Source organism: Mauremys mutica, chromosome 1 (genome assembly GCF_020497125.1).
Source record: "Mauremys mutica isolate MM-2020 ecotype Southern chromosome 1, ASM2049712v1, whole genome shotgun sequence".
Taxonomy (NCBI): Eukaryota; Metazoa; Chordata; order Testudines; family Geoemydidae; genus Mauremys; species Mauremys mutica.
In genome coordinates, this window is record NC_059072.1 from 208329831 (window position 1) to 208346943 (window position 17113).

The window sequence follows — 17113 nt, forward strand, 5'->3', positions numbered from 1 at the left end:
GGTTTGCACAGCACCTACTAGAAATGGATCTTAGCACTGGAAGGCCACCTCAGTTATCTCAATAGTATCTAATAAATGTGTGTATGTAATATAAGCCACAATTGTGTATAATATTAGCCACATTGTTATTAAGCTAGCCTTGATCTTGCACCTAAATTTGTGTGCCTGCAGTTCTTGGAAGCTAGTTTTGAAAGTTTGGCCCATAAAGGTAATACAAAGGATTACATCTGCGGAGGGAGAGCTATGCTTTTGTATTACCCATGTCAGAAACATTTACATTTATAAATGCAGTATTTTTGTGCAACTATACAGCGCAGGCAGCACAACGAAACCAGATTTCTCTGTGGAAGTGCTAAGAGAACTCATCAGGCGTAAAGCCAGCTCCTGCACCAACCGCTCCCTGCATAGGGGGCGGTGCAGCCATCCACTCCCTTATTTCTCAGTTGAGCTAAGACAGAGCTATCAAAATAAACTTTTGTCCCACCCAAGTTGTCCAGTAACGTTTTGTGAAGTGCTTGTATAGCATGGTGATGCGTGATACTGAAACCTGAACAGAATGAGTCTGGTAAGCCCAACATTAGGTCGAATATTTCTTCCGGTTTAGCCCAGTTTATGTAATTTTGAATGTGGGCAGTCAACTATAAAGCAGTGGCTCTCAAACTAGGGCCGCCGCTTGTTCAGGGAAAGCCACTGGTGGGCCGGGCTAGTTTATTTACCTGCCGCGTCCGCAAGTTCAGTCGATCACAGCTTCCACTGGCTGTGGTTCACTGCTCCAGGCCAACGGGGGCTGTGGGAAGCAGCGCAGGCCGAGGGATGTGCTGACCGCCCTTCCCGCAGCCCCGATTGGCCTGGAGCAGTGAACCACAGCCAGTGGGAGCCGCGATCAGCCGAACCTGCGGACGCGGCAGGTAAACAAACCAGCCCGGCCCGCCAGGGGCTTTCCCTGAACAAGCGGCAGCCCTAGTTTGAGAACCACTGCTATAAAGGATTTAGGCCTTGAACCTGTGAAGGCTAGCGTATGCTCAACTTTATGCATAAGTCCTGTTGAAGTCAATGTGGCTACCCACTTGGCTACATTTTGCAGGGTCAGACCTTATCTACACACGCACCAATTTAAAGGTGTATTTTAAAGCCAATTTAGTTAGATCCATGCACATTTCTTTGTAGACTTGCTTATTTAATTTTGAGTGTATATTTTATCTTAATCCTGTAAACAGATTTAAGATAAATCAATTTATGCTTAAACTGAAATAAAATGTTTAAACTAATTTACATGTCTAAAATTGCTTTAGTTAAACTGGTGCACGTTTGTTTTTTCTTCCCATTTTTCTCTTCTGATCTCGTATGTAAAGTGCTTTGAAACTCCTGATGAGAAGTGTTATGGAAAATATAAGTACAGTATTATTTTTAAGCCAGTAGGTTGGACTTCAAGGAGCAGGAATTGAGAAAAAGAGCTGCAGGGGTTTTGGCAGCATCTCTGTGGAGTTTCCTCTCTCTGCAAAATAACAAAATATCTATGGAATATTTTAAGGGATTTTCCCCAAAATGTACAGACATCCTCATGGTTTCAGAGGAGAAAAAATAATGTTTCATACAAGAGGAGCTGCAGTTAGGGAAATCCTAAGCCTCTGCATGAGGGGCTGAGAAAAGGAGGGTGTTGAACATATTTGGCCCAACATCTCTGGTCTGTGTGATGTTTGCCTCTTGCTGCACATCATGTGCCACATTTACCCTACCAACGAGCTTGTGATACCTGGGTTTATTGAATAATGAACTAACAATTTTACCAAAGCTTGAGTGTTCAAAAATCGTGTGATTTAAAAAAGAATCTATCTTAGGGTTTTTATTTGTCTTCTAATCTTTGAACAATGTGGGAACATTCAGCTAATGTTTTCAAGCTTTTCTCTGCAACCAAGAGGGCAAGACACCTCTGTTTTAAAAAACCAAACAAAAAGCTGGAGTTCTGTAAGTACGTGATTGCAGGAGCTGGGGCTTCAAGGAAAACAGCAAATATGAAACCTGGCAACACCAACTTGAGCTTAATAGTAAAACCCATGAAACTGTCTTGGTTGTGGGCACCTTTTAAGGAGGGGTGGTTAGCACCAAGTTTCAATGTGAATAATTATTAAAATTCACTAAATTAATAACAGCACTTTTTGCAAAGGCAGGTCTGGACGGTGACTGGTCTCGGGGTCTGATCCTGCAAACCCTGGGCCTGTCCCACCTGCTGCTCCCCGCCCGGGGTGAGCTGGCAGTGCGGTAGCTGGTAGGAAGGCTGCCGGCTGGGCCCTAGCGGAGACACCGAGAGCGGGGCAGGCTGAGGAGAGGATGGTGGCGGGCGAGGGAGGAGAGGCTGTGGGGGGCCCCGGCCGGCCGGCCGGCCCCGGGGGTGGCGCGGCGCCCACCACGGAGCGGGCAGAGCCGGCACCGCAGCAGCGGGCAGGGACCTCCCGCCTCTAGCCGGCGCTGTGGGGCTGCCAGGCCCGGCCTGGGGCTCGCTGCTGCTGCTGCTGCACCGCTCAGGCGCCCGGGCCCCTGCCGCGAGTCCAGCCCGCGCCTCCCCGGAGCCCGGCCATGCTGGCGGCGCGGCTGCTGCGGGCGGCCCCGAGCGGGCTCGCCTCCCTCCACGGCTCCGCCCGCCGCCTGCGCGGGGCCCGGGTGGCCGTGGTGAGTACAGCCCGGCCCGGGGGGTCAGGCAGGGCTGGGCCCCGTGGCAGGGCTCAGCGCCGGTTGCAAACAGGCGGCCCTGGGGTGGGGACCGCAGCCCACGCTGGGGGGAGGCGTTTTCCACGTGGGGAGCTCCAGGGAGCTGTGCAGATCCCCCCCGGGCGGGTTACAACTCCGAGGTGAAACTCTCTCAGTGCCTGCGTCTGTACCCGTGTCCTCTGCTTGGCCTGGGCTGTGGCGGGCTTAGGTGCCTCCTTTGATCTTGCTCAGCAGCTGGTGACCCAGCTGGAATCTTTGAGATTAGCAGAGATTGTTTGCTGTGTAAGGCAGTGGAAGGGACATTGCTAGTTGAAGGAGACTTGCCACCCACCAAGCACAGTCCTGGAGCTGAAGTGTTCTGCCTCTCCCCTGTTGGGATACCCACTCCAGATACTGCTGTATTAACACGGGGCGTAATGCTTAAGAATGTAATAATGGCCATACTGGGGCAGACCAATGGTCCATCTAGCCCAGCAACCTGTCTTCTGGCCTGGGCCAATGCCAGGTGCTTCAGAGGGAATGAACAGAACTGGGCAATTTTAAGTGCTTCATCCCATTATCCAGTCCCAGCTTCTGGTAGTTGGAAGTTTAGGGGCCTAAAGAGCATGGGGTTGTGTCCCTGACCATCTTGGCTAGTAGCCATTGATGGACCTATCCTCCTTGAATAGATCTAATTCTTTTTTTAATTCAGTTACACTTTTATCCTTCACAGCATCCTGGGCAATGTTTGTTGTGTTAAAGAGCTTCCTTGTGTTTGTTTTTAAACCTGCTTCCTATACATTTAATTGGGTCCCTAGTTCTTGTGTTATGGGAAGGAGTAAGTAATATTTTTCTATTCACTTTTTCCACACCATTAATTTTATAGGCCTCTATCATATCCCTTATTAATCATCTCTTTTATAAGATGAACAGTTCCACTCTTTTTAATCTCTCCTCATATGGAAGATGTTGTATACCCCTAGTCATCTTTGTTGCCCTTCTCTGCACCTTCTCCGATTCTAATACATCTTTTTTGAGATTGTGTTACCATAATTGCATGCAATATTCAGGGTGTGAGCCTACCATGGATTTATATAGTGGCTATATGATATTTTCTGTTTTTATCTACCCCTTTCCTAGTGATATCTAACATTGTTAGCGTATTTAACTGCCGCTGCACATTGAGTGAAAATTTTCAGAGAACTAGCTATGATGAGTCTAAGATCTCTTTCTTGAGTGGTAACAGCTAATTTAGATCCCATTGTTCTGTACATATAGTTGTGATTATTTTCCCCAGTATGTGTTACTTTGCACTTTTCAACACTGAATTTCATCTGCCATTTTGTTGCTTGGTCGCCCAGTTTTGCCAGATCCCTTTGTAATCTTTGCAGTCAGCTTTGAATTTACCCAATAATCTTGGGCCAAGATAGTTCATTTTGTATCATTGCCGCATTTTGCCACTGCACTGTTCACTGCCCTTTTCTTAGATCATTTATGAATATATCAAACTGCACTGGTCACAGTACAGATTCTGGGGGTCCCTTCTAGTTCCCTCTCCATTGTGAAAACCAACCATTTATTTCTACGCTTTGTTTTCTATCTTTTAGCCATGAGATGGCCTTCCCTCTTATCCCATGACTGCTTAGTTTGCTTAAGGGCCGTTGGTGATGACCTTGTCAAAGGCTTTCTGAAAGTTTACTCACCATATTGATTGGATCTCCTTTGTCCATATGCTTGTTGACACCCTCAAAGAAGTCTAAGAGATTTGTAAAAAGAAGTCATGCATCACCAAAGACACTTTCCCAACATATTGTGTTTATCCATGTATCTGAGGGCTTGGCTACACTTGCAAGTTGCAGCGCTGGTAGAGGCTTTCCAGCGCTGCAATTAGTAACCGTCCACACCTGCAAGGCACATCCAGCGCTGCAACTCCCTGGCTGCAGCGCTGGCTGTACACCTGGCTGGGTTGGGGTGTAGCGATTGCAGCGCTGGTGATCCAGCGCTGCTCATCAAGTGTGGACACACACCAGCGCTTTTATTGGCCTCCAGGGAATAAGGAGATATCCCAGAATGCTTTTAACTAAATTACTCCCTTTGTTTTGTTATGCAGCCTCTCTTTGTTTTGTTGTGAACCTCCGGAGCTCCGAGCTGTTGTGAATCTACCGGAGCTGTTTATCAGCTCCTGTTTGCTGTGATCAATCTGTGAACAATCAAATGAGATCCTCCTCCCTGTTGTGAACGAGCTCTGTGGAGCTCCTCCGTTGCTGCTGCTGCTATCTAAAAAACAAACAAAGCTCCTGTTTGCTGTGATCATCTGTACCTGGCTGTAAACAATCAAATAGAGGCAGGCAGGGAAACAGTGGGGAGTCCTGTTGCCTGCAGGCTGTTTGCAATTAAGAGTTAAGACTAAGGGGTCGGAAAAATGTTCTGATTTTTTCAAGTCAGGAAGCTAACACACAGTGTTGGCTCCAAAAATCCACTCTCTCTCTCCCCCGCTCCCTGTCACACTAGAGCCCACTCCACCCCCCTCTTTTGAAAAGCACGTTGCGGCCACTTGAATGCTGGGATAGCTGCCCATAATGCATCACTCCCAACAGTGCTGGAAATGCTGCAAATGTGGCCACACACCAGCGCTGGTAGCTGTGAGTGTGGCCACACACCAGCGCTGCTCCTACACAGCTGGATGACCAGCGCTGCAAACTACCAGCGCTGCAAACCGTAAGTGTAGCCAAGCCCTGATAATTCTGTTCTTTATTGTAGTTTCAAGCAATTTGCCTGGTACTGAAGTTAGGTTTATCAGCCTCTAATTGCCAGGATTACCTCTGGAGCCTTTTTAAAAAATGGGCATTACATTAGCTACCTCCAGTCATCTTTTACAGATTGAAGCTATGGATTACATACCACAGTTAGTAGTTCTGCAATTTCATATCTGAGTTTCTACAGAACTCTTGGTTGACTACTGTCTGCTCCCAGTGACTTATTACTGTTTAATTAATCAATTTGTTCCAAAATCTCCTGTATTGACATCTCAGTTTGGGCAGCTTTCTGAGATTTATCACCTGAAAAGAATGGATGGGTTTGGAGATCTCCCCCAATCTTCTGCAGTGAAGACAGATGCAGAGAATTCATTTAGCTTCTCTGCAACAGCCTTGTGTTCCTAGAGTGCTCCTTAAGAACCTCGATTGTCCAGTGGCCCCACTGACGTTTGTCAGGCTTCCTGTGTCTGATGTACAGAAAAAAAAATTGGCTGTTTGTTTTTGTCTTTAGCTGGTTCTTCTTCAGATTCTTTCCTGGCCTGCCTAATTATACTTTTGCACTTGACTTGACAGAGTTTAGAGACAAGCAGAAGAGAGTCTCCTGACAGAGGATGTGTGGGTTGTTAAACTGATATCAACAGTTAGTTAATATATATATGTCACTTTACAGTACTCACTGCCTGAGCTGAAACTTTATTTTATTTAATCTGGTCCATGACATAGTTTGACTTTTTGTACACACACTTCAGACCAAACTGTACATTGGGTTCACTCCTGCAGCCTAATTTGCATAGGGCCTAAGGAAAGATAAATTAGTGGAGGTGGTACAGATTCCAATGAAGTGAATAACATCAAAAGCTATTTGGTACTTAATAGTTGCAAGGAATCCATGATAAATAAGGTTAAAATTGGAGAACATCTAGGAGCTAGCTACCTAGATATTAACAGGTTGAAATGATGTCTATAGCAGAAATAATAATCAGAAAAGCAGAGTACGAAGGAACTGGGAATTAAAATAGGCTGGAATTCAGTCCCAAATGGGAAAATCAACAGTGGTAAGTATTTAAGGTACAGTTGAGAAAGCTATGGACAAAATGCATTCCAATAATACCTTAAATGCTAAGCGAGCAACCAAAAGCAGTGTGCTGGTGTGGGGAAATACAGAACCGCATAAAAAGGAACCAGAGGGCATTAAAATTACAAAAGAAACTGGGAAAGAGGAAACTGGACAGGTTGTAAAAATAAAATCTAAAGAGGTAAATTGTACAGAGCATCTTAAATAACAAGAAGTTTTAAATATATATAAAATATGCATGCAATGGATAACTGATAAAGCACCCACTAAGCTGCTTAAAAATGAGGGGAGAGCTTGGGTTAAGAAAGTAGAGTTGTTAAAGGGACACTGCCAATTGGAAACCTAGTCACTGTTTAAAGCATGAATTTAAAATAGTTTCAGGAACTACAAATGCCCTTAGAATTTTTTGTGACTTTACAGTCACAATTTCCCTATTTTTAAAATTTTTCTTTTTTTTTTTTTTGTTGCTGTCTAAAAGACCCACACAAACAGGGGAAACTGACTGTATACCCAGTGTGTCAAATGCACAAAGTAAGCAAACTGCAGAAATTGGGGAACATTATTTTCAATAATCTCCTTAAGTTCCACTGTTCTTCAGTAATAGCCAGGCTAGATTCAGACATGGGAGGACACACTTAGCTAACAGTTTGGGGTTATTTGAAAGCACTATTCCCATGGCTAATAAGGGAAATTCAGTTGAGCTATTTAGTGTACTTAGATTTTAAAAAACAACTTAGCCATTAATCTCTGATGTGGATCCTAAGAATAAGAGTCATGTAACAGGTAAAGTAGAGTGTCATAAATTCTGACTTTTGAGGTGTGCCTTTTAACTCCCTTCTGTTTTAATGAAAAGTTTACGTATGCATCAAGGTCTGAATATAGTCCATTATATGTAAAATCACCCTCCTTACATATCTTAGGAGCATGAAAGCTCATAATATTATTTTTAGCCATTTTTGTGACTACCATCACATTTTAAAACAATGTGTCAGTTTTTCAAGTCTGAGAAAAATGCAAAATACTTTTTGCTTTTCAACTCAGTAGTAACTGCTGAGCCATTTGCCTGAATCAGAACAAGCTACTATAAATAGGACATCCCAGTTCTTGTGTAACCCATCAGTACTGAGGCCACTATCTGTTTTGTTTGATAAGGGTGCAGCTGCAATTGTTTATCCCCAAATGCTTGTGCAAGACCCCTAAAATACATATTTTGTCTGAAATATTGTGTTGATTTTCTCTTTGCAGGTCTTGTCTGGATGTGGTGTGTATGATGGTACGGAAATCCATGAGGCCTCAGCGTAAGCAGCTTTGCCTTATTACAGAGTCCAGAAATGTATTCTTCACATGATTAGAGGTTTTTTATTCTAATTAATTAATTTCTAGTTTCCCAGGGCTGTCGGTACTCCCCTGGAAGAGCCTTGATGGTGTGTGGTTTTCTCCCAGAGTTCGTTCTTTCCATACCCCATGAAAATCTACCACTTTGTCTCAGCTTTATGGTTCTCCTTAAGTTCTCATATTGCATGCTTCCCGATGAGGAGGAGTGGGCAGACTCCATCACCACCACACGCTAAGCCAGAGCAATGAGCTATTGGTAGACAACCCTCTCCCAAGAGCAAGCTGCTGCTCTAGCATTTCCAGCTCAGGAAGTATGATCACAGACTTCACTTATTTCCTAATCACCTTTCTGGGCCAAGTTCCAGTGCCAGGATTGTTAATGTTCAGATTGAGTTTGACCTATCACACTGTACACCAGATAATGGGACATTGATCTTAATGTACTTTCGTGAGACTTTTGGACTCTTCTTACAGTTCTGAAGGAAGACTGTACTGGTTTCTCTAACAAGAGTAAATAACACAGCAATCAAAAGCAGCAAAGAATCCTGTGGCACCTTATAGACTAACAGACGTTTTGGAGCATGAGCTTTCGTGGGTGAATACCCACTTCTTGCATCCGACGAAGTGGGTATTCACCCACGAAAGCTCATGCTCCAAAACGTCTGTTAGTCTATAAGGTGCCACAGGACTCTTTGCTGCTTTTACAGATCCAGACTAACACGGCTACCCCTCTGATACTTGACAGCAATCAAAGGGCTTTAAGTAACATCTGCAGCTCATCTAGTCTTCTACTTCACTTCCCCTCTTGACAGACTACAATAAATGCCCTATAGAGTGGTGCCGAAGCTTTTCCTGTCATGCCCCTCCCCTTACCAGTAATGGAATCTGTCTGTGCCTCTCTCCCCGCTGCCCCCCCCCCATTACTGCACAGTTGGCTCAGCAGAGGAACACGTGTGCTGAAGGCGGAGCTGGGGGCAGAACTGGGAATGGGAGAGGAGCTGTGGCTAGAGCCGGAGCTGGGCTAGATGGTGCTCCCTCCCACTCCCCGTGGGCATTGGCCCAGGCCCTGCTGCATGCACCCCCCTGAAGGTTCCTCTGCTCCCCCTTAGGGGGGCGCACCCCACTGTTTGGGGACCACTATCCTATACAGTCTCTAAAAACTGACACTTCGCGGTCATTTTGTATGCTACTTTGTCAGTACTGTTTTCCAGAACACGTAATCTATTTCTGGTAGGACTCAGAGCCAGATAAAAACCTGCTCTAATTGGCTCCTTAAGACTCCCTCTCTTCTAAGGCTTTCATCATATTTTTACCTATTTTATAGCATTTTGGTTCACCTGAGTCGTGGGGGAGCTGAAGTTCAGATGTATGCCCCAGATATTCCTCAGATGCATGTTATTGACCACAGCAAAGGGCAACCAGCTGAGGCTGAATCAAGGTAAGAGCTACAGTTACTTTGCAGAAGATGACTCCTGCTTCTTGAGCTTGTGCCACAGGGATGTGCTGCAGAAGTTATGCCCTATGCTAAATATTTACTAGTAGCAATTTTCCCGAAGTGTTTAATGTTATGCCAACTAATATTTCATATGTGAGAAAAACTTAGATTCTTTGTCTTGTGGCTGACACCTAAAACCTTATCCCACTCCTTGCTCATGGGTACTGTATATTTCAGTTCTATTTCAGAAGCAGCTGTAGCTGTAGTTATTCAGGGTCATTATTTTCGACTCTTCAAAAATAACACCCTTCTCTTACATAGTTTCACCACACTTGTGCATGCACTGGCTTCCTTACTCTTATTGCTTTATTTCTTGTTCTTCAAGAAACGTTTTAGTGGAATCAGCAAGGATTGCTCGTGGTAAAATCACAGACCTGTCTAAACTTAGTACAAAGGACCATGATGCTGTGATATTCCCTGGTGGATTCGGAGCTGCTAAAAACCTGTGAGTGCCAAGCTAAGTAAAGTGATACAAAAATCCTTTATGCATAATTCAGGCAGTAATAAGAAGAAACAGTTAGTGGCCTTTTTACAAAATATGTTAGTTTATATAGTTTACCCCAATGGTTCTCAACCAGGGGTATGTGGAGGTCTTCCAGGGGTACATCAACTAATCTAGAAATTTGCCTAGTTTTACAACAAGCTACATAAAAAGCACTAGCGAAGTCTGTACATACTAAAATTTCATACAGACAATGACTTATTTATACTGCACTATATACTATACACTGAAATGAAAGTACAATATTTATATTCCAGTTGATTTATGTTATAATTAGTGCTGTCGATTAATCGCAGATAACTCATGTGATTAACTCATAAAAATTAATCGCAAAAAAAAAAAATTAATCGTGATTAATCGCAGTTTTAATCACACTGTTAAATAGAATACCAATTGAAATTTATTAAATATTTTGGATGTTCATCTACATTTTCATACATATTGTATTCTGTGTTGTCATTGAAATCAAAGTGTTGTTGTTTTTATTACAGATATTTGCACTGTGAAAATGATAAACAAAAGAAATACTATTTTTCAATTCATCTCGTACAAGTACTGTAGTGCTATCTCTTTGTTGTGAAAGTGCAATTTACAAATTTAGATGTTCCTTTGTTACATACCTGCACTCAAAAACAAAACAATGTAAAACTTCAGAGCCTACAAGTACACTCAGTCCTCGTACTTGTTCAGCCAAATGCTAAGACAAACAAGTTTCTTTACGTTTACAGGAGATAATACTGCCCTCTCCTTATTTACAGTGTCACCAGAAATTGAGAACAGGCATTTGCATGGCACTTTTGTAGCTGCCATTGCAAGGTATTTACGTGACAGATATGCTAAACAGTCTTGTATCCCTTCATGCTTTGGCCACCTTTCCAGAGGACATGCTTCCATGGTAATGAAGCTTGTTTAAAAAAAAAAAATGCGTTAATTAAATTTGTAACTGAACTCCTTGGGGGAGAATTATATGTCCCCTGCTCTGTTTTACTCACATTCTGCCATATATTTCATGTTCTAGCGGTCTCAGATCATGACCCAGCACATTGTTCACGTTAAGAACACTTTCAATGCAGATTTTACAGAACACAAAGAAGATACCAATGTGAGATTTCTAAAGATAACTATAGCACTTGACCCAAGGTTTAAGAATCTGAAGTGCCTTCCAAGATCTGAGAGGGACGAGGTGTGGAGCATGCTTTCAGAAGTCTTAAAAGAGAAACACTCCGATGCGGAAACTACAGAACCCAAACCACCAAAAAAGAAAATCAACCTTCTGCTGGTGGCATCTGACTCAGATAATGAAAATGAACATGCATTGGTCCGCACTGCTTTGGATTGTTATCGAGCAGAAATCATCATCAGCATGGACGCATGTCCTCTGGAATGGTGGTTGAAGCACAAAGGGATATATGAATCTTTAGCACATCTGGCATGTAAATATCTTGTGACGCCAGCTACAACAGTGCCATGCGAACGCCTGTCCTCACTTTCAGGTGACATTGTAAACAAGAAGCCAGCAGCATTATCTCCTGCAAATTTAAACAAATTTATTTGTCTGAACGATTGGCTGAAGAAGAAGTAGGATTGAGTGGACTTGCAGGGTCTAAAATTTTACATTGTTTTATTTTTGAATGCAGGGGCTTTTGTACATACTTCTACATTTGTAAATTCAACTTTCATGATAAAGAGATTGCACTACAGTACTCGTATTATGTGACTTGTTAATATTTTATTTTTACAGTGCAAATATTTGTAATTAAAAATACTCAAAGTGAGCACTGTACACTTTGTACTCTGTGTTGTAATTGAAATCAATATATTTGAAAATGTAGAAAACATCCAAAAATATTTAAATAAATGGTATTCTATTGTTAACAGTGCGATTAATCCCAATTAATTTTTAATCACTTGACAGCCCTATTTATAAAAATGAGAAAGTAAGCAATTTTTCAGTAGTAGTGTGCTGTGACATTTTTGTATTTTTATGACTGATTTTGTAAGCAAGTAGTTTTTAAGTGAGGAGAAACTTGAGGGTACACAAGACAAATAGGACTCCTGAAAGAGGTACAGTAGTTGGGAAAGGTTGAGAGCCATTGGAGCTAAGGAAGACTTCTTTCAAATTGTTTGGGGATTCCCATAGGATAACATTTTCAGTGCTGTACATGGATGGGTGGGCGGGGGTTTCCCTACGTGATTCTTCTTATTGTTAGAGTGGCATTTTGTAATCCGCAAATTCCACACTGAAAAATTTCCCACCAAAACTAGACAGCAGTTCTAGTGCTTACACACCACATTTAAAAAAAACAAAACCTTTTCCTTTCTCTGTGGTGGTGGTTTTTGGGGCATGATGGAGGGATGTGAAGATTATAAAACTTTTAATTTTAGATCATCTCCAGTATCTTTCTCTTTCTGCCTGAGTCTATATAGAAAGTGTTGGGATAATATTAAACTAATCACTAAATAATTTCCCTTCAAAAAGTTCATGGATTAGCCTAGTGAAACCCCATGTGTCTTGTCACCAATTAGTCGTCTTGTCCTCTGATTCTTTTGAGAAATTTGAGTGTATTTTTTTTAACCATCTGTCTTGGATGGTTTAGTCGCAACAAATCCTGCATCTTGGCAGAGGGTTAGACTAGATGACCCTTGTGGTCCCTTCTAACCCTGTGGTTCTGTGATTCTATGAAATGGCTTCTTCTAGGATGTTCCTTGATGTGTCATCATAAGAAATTATTTTTTCTGTTCTGGTAATGATCTGAAAATCTGGTAGCATTGCTGTACTGTTTCTGCATAATGTTAGAAGGCTGATTTGGTAACACTTAGTACTTAGTTAAAACTAAGATTTGTGGTTTATGATTTGTTACTTGACGCAGTGAAGAGTTCATGTCCACTTTCCATTTTTGACGTCCATTGAGAGCTGCTCTGAGTGTGTACATATAAAGTCATAGCATTATATTGAGGTGTTAATGAAAGCCTTTTGTTGTGGCAGTTCCACCTTTGCTGTGGATGGGAAGGATTGCAAAGTGAATGGAGAGGTTGAACGTGTCCTGAAGGAGTTCCACAAAGCTGGAAAACCCATTGGGTATGTACATTCTAGGTGCATTAAAAGTACTGTTGTGTAGTTGATAATTTATATGAAAGCAGAGATAAAGCAAATTCTAGATAAGTTGGAGGATGTTCGTCTTTGAGCTAGAAAAAATGTATTCAGCCTTGCATTTATTACTGGTTAATTTAAAAAAAACCAACCTTCTTTCAAGATGGTAAGAAGAAAGAGAAGTCCAGCTAAGAAAATGTTTACCTTGCTTGCCAGGAAAAGCCTGATGATGTTTGAAAGAAATTACCTTTTCATGTTTGACATTATGATCTTTAAATACATGTGCATTTGAATCTTCATAATTATAATTAATCCTTTTAAGTAGTAATCTCATTGGAGTAACCCTTTCTATTTTTCTTGTAGCCTGTGCTGCATTTCACCAGTGTTGGCTGCAAAAGTACTCTCTGGTGCTGAAGTTACTGTGGGACATGAAGAAGAGGAAGGTGGGAAATGGCCTTATGCCGGAACTGCAGGAGCCATTAAAGCACTGGGAGGAAAACACTGTGTAAAAGAAGTAACTATATCCTTTCCAGTTAATAATCAGTGACCACGTGTTGGGGGACACTGCTATTCTTAATGTATAAGTCAGCACAGTTGCAAAAATATATAGAGTCGATGCTTAACTGTTGATAGTCTGGTAGGACTGTATTATAGTATGATACATGTGGACTAGGCAACATTATTCCCATTGATTTATCAAGTTAATAGTCTGTCTGAATCCTTACACATGGTGCTCAGTTGTTGCCTGAAAATTCCTCTGGCACAACCAGTACCGCAGTTAAGTCAGAAGTGCTATACATAATGGCCTACAAGTACAATCTATCCATGGAAAAGGACCCCATAACTAGTCAGTTTTGTATGAAATTCATTTCTTCCTTTTTCCAAAAGTCTAAAGCAGTGACCAAGACATCTTTACCCTGAAGCATTAACTTCTAAGCAAGGAGTTTCCTATCTTTTCATGTAATCTTTAATGCTCTTTTCCCCATTGATGCAATATGGTTTTTCTGACAAAATAAGTAGAACATCTCCATTCCAAGGCTACAACGATGACCACTTTTACATTACTTGGGGGTTGGGGAAGATATTTTTTGAAGATTCAGGTGGTGGTGTTTCATTCTACAGATAGCATCTGCAAGTACTAGGTTGGCTGTGGTTTCCTTAACTCTCTTCCACGAAGCTCATGTAGATGTGAACAACAAGATGGTTACTACCCCAGCATTTATGTGTGAAACGGAATTACATCATATCTTTGATGGTATTGGGGCCATGATAAAGGGTGTGCTGAAATTAACAGGCAAATGAAGTGGCTATCTGTAGTAATAATAATAGTAAGTTGTAGGAAGTTAAGCGTACAGTACATATCATGCATCAATGGAAACATATTTCCCCTGCTGCCCCATTAGCACTTTTATAAACCTAGACATAAAGTTGACAGTCTGATTCCCAGCTCTGTTCAGATATTGCAAAAATGTTTGCTATATAAATGCATTGATTTCCAAGCACATCCTCACAAAAGGGTCTGCTGACTGGCTCTTTGAGTAAAGGTAATGCATCCTGTAACCTTAATTCTTTGGACTTGGACAATTGGTGAGGGTTGTGTAAGAATGTTCTGAGACCAGCCAACATACTATTCCAACAGAAAAAAACCTCCATTCCTTCAAAAAATACTAGGGGCGCACATAAAAACTGAATGACATGAATACTGTGGAGTCAGAATATTTGGAGCAGCAGCCTGGTGCAGTGGACTGAGCATAGGGCTGGATTGCTTTGTAGATTTCACAATTCTGTTTCAGAGGCTTTATGGTGTGGTTGAAATGCACCAGTTTAAATTGCTGTTGCAAGGAGTAGATACAGCTGCTATAGGATTGACTGCCATTCAGAGGTGGGGAGTGAAGTTACTGCTGGCTGCTGTTCTTTCTGAGGAAAGCTATGTTAAAATGCATCCCTGGCTAGTTTAGCTGCCTTCCATTTAAACAGCTATTGTATTTAGTTCTCTGGGTGTGTCAGTCTGAACTTTGGCATTGAGAGAGTGCTGGGATTTGGGGACAGAGAAATTTAAGAGGACTGAACCATAGAGACACACTTACCTGTGTGTTTCAAGCAAGGCTGCAATAGTTTGCTGCGTATGCAGTCATTTCTTATGTCCATGAGGTAAAAGTCAGGGTCAGCTTTGATGTAGCCTCATGGTTAACTCAACATTAATTAAAACATTGTGTTGCACGGCCCTCCTTTCCATATTCTTTTCATGGCTTTTTTCTGTTTTAAAAGGTGTGCTTTTTCCAAATATGAATAAATCTGTGTGTCAACACCTTATTGTAAATGCCCTAGGATTTTGAAGACTCTGTCCTAATTTAACTGCACAATAGGCCTTTTATATCTAAAAGAGGGCTTGAAACAAGGAAAAGTATCAGCGACAGTGCCTTGTACATTTTAAAGCTATCTTCCACGTGAACGTAGTTACTTGCCTAGCAATGGGCAGCAGGCAGACTCTAATGCTATTACCACCTTCCCCTTTCCAGACTAACAGCGCTCCTTCCATAGAAATACAATCAAATGTAAGAAGAATGAGGTATAAATTAATTAAATGTTGTCCAGTTATTTTCTTTTCCATTTTCCCTGCATATCTCTTTTAATCATAGAATATTTGCATTTGAAGGAGCCTTTAGTGATTCATAGAGTCCATCCAACAACCTTCAGCATTTCCATCTCTTTCCTAATTTTTGTCTATTCGCTTATTTTTATTTCTCTTCCTGCCTCATTAACTTTTTTCTTTATAGGCCAGCATAGCATTCTGTTCCTTGTATCCTCTTTCAGCTCCAAGTTGTCTATCTTTCTATTCACAGAAAAATAATGGCGATGTAACAGAACTTTGTGCTCCATGGGCACCAGCTTTTCACATACAAGTACCATGTTCCAAATACATTTGCCCTGTTTTCTTTAATCAACAGGAATTTTAAGACATGTACACAAAGTTGTTTTTCAAGAGTCCCAATTCTTTTGTTCCTATTATGACGATGATCTTAAAAGGTTACAACATGGATTTTGAGGATGTTTTTGCCAGCACATAGTCTGCTAATTTGTTTACTCTGTGATGTAATGATATAAATATACATTGTTCTGCTTATTGGTGCTTTTCTTATCCAGACTTCAGGCCTGCTGTCCCTGTTAAGAAAACTAAACTAGTTTTGATGTGGCTACAGAATTTTTGTGTGTGTGTGGTTTTAATACTACAGTAAAACAGTGTACATAAAGTTAACCAAAATGTCATGTATGAGATGTTCCAGGGAATATATATATCATAGTGGGTGTTTCAGTTAAAGGTGGGTCTTGTAAATTTAAACTAACGAGCTTCATTTAGATTCTGATGTGGTCGGATTGTGTGATATCGCATTGTGGTATAAATACTATCTATGCCCTTGACTGGAAAGCGGTGGGGATTTAAGAAGATGCTTTTCCTTTGTAAAAAAAAGTTTTTCAAACAGAACCATCTATGTTCTTAACCTTGTTTAATCAATGCTCATGTGAAAAGAAAAGTACTCTTATGGAAGAGATTTTTTCTCTATTAGAGCATTTTTTTAAAAATACAAAACATTTTTGTTTAGTACAAGTCCAGCGTGAGCTGAGATTTTGAAATTGCACCACAAGCATCTGCACTATTTACATTGATCACCTTAATAGTTAAAACTGTGAGCTTCAATGGTATCCTCTCTTGTAGAGATTCTCAGGAAGCTAAAAACAAGAGCTACATACAAATTATATTAAGTGTGTTTGGGTGGAGGTTAGTAAACTTCATGTTGCTCATGATTTGTTACAATGCTGAGTTTGTGTGTGCAGAAATTGTCAGCTATCAAAGGAGCAAGAATAGAAGTGTAAGACATTGTTTTCATGTAGCTGACTACAAATAAAGGCTGCTTCCATATGTTTCTCTTGTAAATTTATTTATGAATCAGCTTCTCTTTTTCAGATATGGGGTTATCTTAGTGGGGAGCAGGCAGGGTTTGAACCTTAGTGAGGGTATGAAATGTTCTAACTATCTTTAAATGTTGAGTCAGTGGGAAAGCTCTAGAAGAAGGGGCTGTATAAAAGGAATTTTTTAAGCACCGTTCTTAAATGTGTGCCTGCCTTACATGTGCAGGAATTAGAAAAGAGTCGTGTATAAACAGCACTGCAAAAC

General features: G+C 41.4%; 1 protein-coding gene across 1 annotated transcript; it reads left to right on the top strand.

Annotated features, from left to right (window-relative positions):
* The first annotated feature begins 556 nt into the window (after positions 1-556).
* GATD3 (glutamine amidotransferase class 1 domain containing 3) lies at positions 557-16860 on the top strand. Its single transcript, XM_044997990.1, has 8 exons — positions 557-565; positions 2461-2667; positions 7762-7814; positions 9176-9289; positions 9672-9791; positions 12835-12927; positions 13303-13459; positions 14113-16860. The coding sequence occupies exons 1-8, from the start codon at positions 557-559 to the stop codon at positions 14239-14241; spliced, it is 882 nt and encodes a 293-aa protein (XP_044853925.1). The 3' UTR covers positions 14242-16860.
* The last annotated feature ends 253 nt before the right edge of the window (positions 16861-17113 follow it).